The sequence below is a fragment of the Propithecus coquereli genome, unplaced genomic scaffold, assembly GCF_000956105.1.
Source record: "Propithecus coquereli isolate 6110/MARCELLA unplaced genomic scaffold, Pcoq_1.0 Scaffold42, whole genome shotgun sequence".
In the NCBI taxonomy this organism is placed as follows: domain Eukaryota; kingdom Metazoa; phylum Chordata; class Mammalia; order Primates; family Indriidae; genus Propithecus; species Propithecus coquereli.
Genome location: NW_012149952.1, coordinates 5,997,835 through 6,005,038, shown reverse-complemented (window position 1 = coordinate 6,005,038; position 7,204 = coordinate 5,997,835). Strand labels below are relative to the sequence as shown.

The 7,204-nt window shown below is 41.5% G+C and overlaps 1 protein-coding gene across 4 annotated transcripts in view; it reads left to right on the top strand.

The window, feature by feature from the left end:
* Positions 1-5,468, top strand: part of ZDHHC9 (zinc finger, DHHC-type containing 9) — a 32,334-nt gene extending 26,866 nt beyond the window's left edge. For all 4 annotated transcript variants that reach the window (XM_012653393.1, XM_012653394.1, XM_012653392.1 and 1 more), the window contains 3 exons: positions 123-226; positions 631-727; positions 3,895-5,468. In XM_012653393.1, the coding sequence (XP_012508847.1) occupies positions 123-226; positions 631-727; positions 3,895-4,011 (318 nt within the window). In that variant the 3' untranslated portion in view covers positions 4,012-5,468. The remainder of the gene's footprint in view (positions 1-122; positions 227-630; positions 728-3,894) is intronic.
* Positions 5,469-7,204: the final 1,736 nt, after the last annotated feature.

The following is a 7,204-nucleotide window of genomic DNA, read 5'->3' as shown; positions in this document are numbered from 1 at the left end:
GAACTCCTGAGCTCAAACAATCCACCCGCCTCGGCCTCCCAAGAGAGCTAGGATTACAGGCGTGAGCCACCGCGCCCGGCCCAACATAATTTTTAATATAAGCCTTGGCTTTTATCTTGCAGATCAAAGGATCATGGACAGGGAAGAATCGCGTCCAGAATCCCTACAGCCATGGCAACATTGTGAAGAACTGCTGTGAAGTGCTGTGTGGCCCCTTGCCTCCCAGGTACTTAGGGGACCGAAAGGTCCTGGAACTCTTGGGATGAGCAGCTCAATCTAATCCTGTTACCTGGTCTGATGCATTATTGTGAATGTGGCCCCTTGGTGTCAAATAGGTCTTCCCAGGGCATGTCACCTGGTACCATATCTACATGGACCATAGACCATGGGCTGGTTGTATGGAAGGGATGATCTTTCATTCTTATTTCATGTGTTTGTTGCCTGGTTAATGTGGCATTCCCTGGTTTGTGGAAGAAAAAGTGAATGGAAGACAGGAGGCATGTGCTAGGATCAGGCCAGATTGCCAAAAGACAAGTTTATGTTTTCCAATTTACACAGCAAAGTTCAGTGGGCTGCGTGAGTAGATGTGGGGAATGCCAAGTCCATTGTTAACTCTCCTGTCTCCTTCAGTGTGCTGGATCGGAGGGGTATTTTGCCATTGGAGGAAAGTGGAAGTCGACCTCCTAGTACTCAAGAGACCAGTAGCAGCCTCTTGCCACAGAGCCCAGTAAGTGTTCCTGACTTAAGGCTGAGTCGGTGATGGAGAGGGTGGAAGCTAACTTTATAGCTTGGAAATATAATTAGGCAATTTTATATCCTAGTCACCCTAGCTTCCCTGTCTTGGCTCCTGCCCTGACATTGTCTTCAGATCTTTGTGCCCTTGAGGTAGATTAAGATTTATTCATATCTTTGACATATATTACATAGCTACTCTGTGCCAGCTACTGTGCTAGGTGCTGGGGTTCACACCAGTGAACAAGGCAAATGATGGCCCTGCTCTCAAGGAGCTCATTGTCTAGTGGGGATGAGAGACAAGAAAATAGGCCATTGTTCAACATTATCAAAAGTCCCTTGATGAGGGAAGCATAAAATGCTAGAGGAGCAAAGATAGGGGTCAGGGGATCATGTTGGATTAGTGATATGGTTACCTTGGTAATCTTAGAACGGGGCTTCCTCATTGGAATATGCAGATGTTGTGGAAACTCTCCCAGCTGTCCTGCTCAAGGTATGCTTTATAAAGTATTTTCCTAAAAAGTTATTATTTGAACTTTCTTTTTTAAAATAAGAGATTTATTGAGATATAATTCACATACCATATGATCCCTATTTAAAACATAATTCACTGGTTTGTAGTATATTCAGAGTTGTATAATCATCACAACAATCAATTTTAAAACATTTTCATTCCTCTCTCCCATAAAAATCCCTGTATCCATTAGCAGTCACTCTCCCTTTCCCCCCAATTCCCCCAGTCCCATCCCTAGGCTACCACTAATCTACTTTCTTTTGCTATAGATTTGCCTCTTCTGGACATTTCTTATAAATGGAATCATACAATGTGTGGTCTTTTGTGACTGGCTGCTTTCACTTAGCATATTTTCAAGGTTCATCTATGTTGTAGCATGTAGCAGTACTTCATTCCTTTACATGGCCTAATAATATTCCATTATATGGATATACCACATTTTATTTAATCCATTCATCAGTTAATGGACATTTGGGTTGTTTCCGTCTTTTGGTTATTATGAATGATGCTGCTATGAACATTCATGTGCAAGTTTTTGCATAGACATATGTTTTCATTCCTCTTGGCTATATACCTAGAAGTGAAATTGCTGGGTCGTATGGTGACCCTATGTTTAACCTTTTGAGGAACTGCTGTACTGTTTTCCAAAGTGCCTGCACTGTTTTACACCCGCACTAGCAGTGTATGTGGGTTCCAGTTTCTCTACATCCTCGGTAACACTTAACTATCTGATATTTTAATTCTTGCCATCTTAGTGGAATGGATGTGAAGTGATATCCCATTGTGGTTTTGACTTGTATTTCCCTGATGACTAATGATGTTGAACATCTTTTCATGTGCTTGTTGACCATTTGTATATCTTCTTTGGAGAAGTGTCTATTCAGAGCCTTTGTCCATTTTTTAATTGGGTTATTAATCTTTTTTAGTGTTGAGTTGTTAGAGTTCTTCATATAATCTGTATACAAGTCCCTCATCAGATACATGATTTGCAGATATTTTCTCCCACTTTCTTGATGGTGTCCTTTGAAGCACAAAATTTTAAAATTTTGATGTGGTCCAATTTATCTATTTTTTCTTTTGTTGTTTGTGCTTTTAGTGTCATAACTAAGAAATGATTACCTAATCCAAAGTCATGAAGATTTATACCTCTGTTTTCTTGTAAAAGTTTTATAGTTTTAGCTCTTACAGTTAGGTCTTTGATCGATTTTGAGTTAATTTTTATATATGGTGTGAGGTAGTGGGGGGGTCCACATTCTTTCTTTTGCCTGTGGATATCCAATTGTCGCTGTACCATTTGTTGAAAAGACTATTCTTTTTCCATAGAATTGTCTTGGCACGCTTGTTGAAAATCAATTGACTGTAAGTGTGAGAGTTTGTTTTTGGACTCTCAATTCTATTCCGTTGATCAATATGTCTGCTCTTATGCCAGTACCACACTGTCTTCATTACTTTAGCATTATAGTAAGTTTTGAAATTAGGAAATGTGAGTACTCCAACTTCGTACTTCTTTTTCACAATTGTTTTGGCTATTCTGGGTCCCTTAAATTTCCATATGAATCTTAGGATCACCTTGTCAATTTCTGCAAAGAAGTGAGCTGGAATTTTGATGGGGATTGCATTGAATCTATAGATCAATAGGGGGAATATAGCCATTCTAACAAGATTAAGTCTTCTGAGCCATTAACATGGGCTGTCTTTTCACTTAGTTAAATCTTTATTTCAACAATATTTTGTAGTTTTCAGAGTATAAGTTTTAGACTTCTTTTGTTATATTTATTCATAAGTATTTTGTTCTTTTTGATGTTATTGTAAATGAAATTGTTTTCCTAATTTCATTTTTAGATTGTTTATTGAGAGTGTGTAGAAATACAATTGATTTGTATATATTGATCTTGTATCCTGAAACCTTGCCAAACTTTTTTATTAGTTCTAACGGATTTTTAGTAGATTTGAACTGTGTTTGAAAATAGAATCCTACTTTTAAATGAATGTTTTTTGTAAGGTAGATAATTGTTCTCTAATTTGCTTTTCCTAAATTTTGAATTTTCTTTTTAAAAGTCCAGAAACCCATGTTTATATATTATTGTCATAATTTTGAATATCACTTTTTCTGATGAGTCTGGTCTCAAATCATAACAATGTAGGTTAGTGATTCTTGGTTGAATGTGGGGAAGGCTGGTATTTTAGAATCAATTAGGGGCATTTTCCAACCACATATGATCATCTGAAGATTTTGACACCCCAGCTTCTTTGGCTTAGAATCATTATTCTAGTGAGCTGTGTGTTAGGGCAGAAACAGGATTGAGAACCATTGGGTCAGGCCTTGTTAGATAAGTACATTATGATATCTTGTTCTGAATTGTGGGTGGGACCTGTGTAGTTATTTGTGGTCCCTGTTATTATGATGAATAATAATGGAAAATATATCCACAACAGACAGTTAAGTATATAACTCAAATAAACTTCGGTTGCATTCTGCTGAGAAGACGATAGCCTGGTCTTGGTTCTGAGTTTGATGTCGGTGGCTGCATCTCTGTAGCATCAGTGTGGTCGAGGGGTTCAGAGAAAGAGTTCAGTGTCTGTGGATTATCTGCATTTGGATTCTGAGGGAGAGCTTTGTGTTGAATCTGCTATCTTTTCCTTATCAGGCCCCAACAGAACATCTGAACTCAAATGAGATGCCGGAGGACACCAGCACTCCCGAAGAGATGCCACCTCCAGAGCCCCCAGAGCCACCACAGGAGGAGACTGAAGCTGAGAAGTAGCCTATCTATGGAAGAGACTTTTGTTTGTGTTTAATTAGGGCTATGAGAGATTTCAGGTGAGACGTAAACCTGAGACAGAGAGCAAGTAAGCTGTCCCTTTTACTGTTTTTTTCCCCCCTTCGGTCTTCAGTCACCCAGTTGCACACTGGCATTTTCTTGCTGTAGGCTTTTTAAAACTTCTGGACTCAAGGCAGTAGCAGAAGATGTCAGTCATCTCTGGTAACTGGACAAGTGGGTCTCTTGGGCCCTGACACTTGTTTTCCATGGCCTTGGCCACAGGGTCTCCTTGGACTCCCCTCTCTTCTTTCTAAATCCTAGCTCTTCTGCTTGGGGTCATTGGTCTCATTCTGAGGTTAAAGGTTGAGACTGGCTCAAATCCTCCCAAGCTGCTGCATGTCTGGAGTCTAGAGGCAGTCACAGAGACCTCTAGCTAGGGGATCCTAACTGGGTTCTTGGAGCCTTCAGAATTGAAGAGGATGGAGAGTGGGGTCAGAGGATTCTCCTGGCTACCAAGTGCCAGCATTGCCAGCTAATCCTTTTAGGAATGGGGCAGGTAACTTCCACTTGTATTTATTCGTGTAGCTTCTCCTTTGTCCCCACACCACTCCCTAACACCCAAGCCCACTTTTCCCATTAGATATATGTAAGTAGTTGTAGTAGAGATAACAATTTACATTTCTCGTAGACTACCCAGAAACTTTTTAATACCTGTGCCATTCTCAATAAGAATTTATGAGATGCCAACAGCATAGCCCCTCACACTCTCTGTCTCATTCTCCCTTTTTCTCATCAGCCCCTTTTAATTTGTTTTCCTTTCTACTCTTGCTCTCATTGGGAGCAAGAATGGCAGTAATAAAAGTCTGCACTTTGGTGGTTTCTTTTCCTCAGAGGAAGCCCAAGTGCTCACTTAAACACTACCCCCCTCAGACTCCCTGTGTGAGGCCTGCAGAGGCCCTGAATGCACAAATGGGGAAACCAAGGCACAGAGAGGCTCTCCTCTCCTCTCCCCTCCCCCGATGTCCCCTCAGCAACAACAACAACAACAACAAAAACAGAAAAGAAAAGGCTAACCAATACTTCCATTAAGCCTTGGCCGAGTAAGCAAAAGCCCAGCACTGCTGCCCTTCCGGGTAACCCACTCCAAGGCCTCAGCCCACCTTGGGCTACGGTAACCACACCAGGGGCTTCCTCCAAGCCCCACTCTTCCAGCACTTCCACCGGCAGAGTCCCAGAGCCACTTCATCCTGACTGGGGGTGGGCTGCGGCCCCCAGTCAGCTCTGCTCAGGACCTGCTCTATTTCAGGGAAGAAGATTTATGTATTATATGTGGCTATATTTCCTAGAGCACCTGTGTTTTCCTCTTTCTAAGCCAGGGTTCTGTCTGGATGACTTATGGGGGGAGTATAAACCAGAACTTTTAATCTATTTGAAGGCAATTAAACTGTATCTAATGCAAACTGCCTGCCTCCTCCTTCCCCCTTCTATTTCAAGAATGTTTGTGTGTAGGGTGGGGGTGGGGGTTGGAAGGGATTGCTTGTTACTACCCACACTTCTGTTTCCCAGGGTACCCTTGGGTTGGAGAGAGAGCTCCCAAACTCTCCATTGATCTATACTACATTCTGGGCTGAAGTTTATCTTACTCTGGACTATGAAGAAAGGACTTTCAAAGCAATATACAGTATGAACAAGATCAGGAGGGTAGGGGGATTATATTTACTTAGGAGAACAAGCTCTATATTAGGATGTTGTTTTCAACAAGATGGATGCTATTAATTGCAAGTGAGTCTTGATCATTAAAGTAGGCTCATCAGGGCCTCCCCTTGGAAATATTTGGTTAGTGGTCTTTTACAAGTGACAGTATATATTTCTTTTTAAATGGTGTGTAATCCAGATTCCTTACCAATTCCTATTTCACACTTCCCAGTTAATCAGAATTAATGAAATTTGGCTGCTTCCAGATTTTTCTCTATGTCTTCCTATTTTCCTTGTAGCAGGAATTGAGTTGAGCATCCCTGAGGGAGAGAGATTGGAAGAGAGACTGACTCAGATTCCTCTTCTGTCTGCTTCTCCTTTCCTGTTCTTTTTCTGGCTGGGTTTTTTTTTTTTTTTCTCACAGATTTTACGTAATTCAAAAGAGCTCCAAGCCTGGAGAGTCTGGAAGTTATTAGATTTTCCCATTAACCTGGCACTCATATTAACCCTTTTAGTCAGTACTCAGTCCATCTCCTCTCCTGGGCCCAGATGAATTTCTGTTCTCCCTCAACTTACCTCAACCACTCTCCCGCTGACCCTTAGGTCAGTCACAGAAGCTTTTTCTTTCTGATGTGAAGGGTCAAAATGGAAATATTTTATCTCTAGTGTGAAATTATCTTTTTAAAGTTTCTGCTTTTTCATACTCCCTGCCTTCTTTCTTTTCTTTTATAAATCTTCTGTATTTAAGACCTTGGCCTGAAGCTCTGTCCCATTCATACCATGCACAAGCTGGGACTGTCCCTAGTCTGAGTTCTGATCAGAGGAAAGATTGAAGAATTGATCTTTCCGGAGGGGAAAAGGGCCTTAAATTGTTTGATCTTTCCAGTGGCTGACACTCTCTCCAACTCTCCCCTTCTTTCCCCTTCCTCAAGCTTCCTATGCACCCCACTTGCCCAAGCCAGGATGGTTGGCACTGATCCCACACCTCTGGGGTGGGTAGAATTTGGCTCTGTTGGGCCATTTCTTCACGTCCATTTGGCTCTGAGGCCTTCCGGGCCCTAGCTGAGATCATCACTCCCCCCCGCCCCCCCCCCCGCCGTTTCCTTTTTTTCGCAGGAGCGGGGTTGGGTTAGAGGTGAGTTCTAATTCTGTAGCAGCTAAATTCCATTCTTCCTGTCCTGCCTTTACCTCCAAGGCTCCTTTTCCTACTGACCAAATCTCTTTACCTTGTTGGAGAAAAAAAGTATTTTGTTTTTAAATCTATTTTCTAACTTAAATGCAATTTAATATGTAAATCTCTGCACTTTTATGTGAGCCTACAAATGTGTATGTGTTGGGGGTTTTTCACTCTCTGGTATTTCTTAATAAAGAAATCTTTCTTTTGGGGGGAAGCCAATTAATGAAGGAGACTTGAATGGTTTTAGAAATGCAGGGCTGTCTGTTTCTTTGTGCTTCTGCCTCATTTCTTTACTTGTGCCTAGTGTGAGTGATCAGCCTCCCT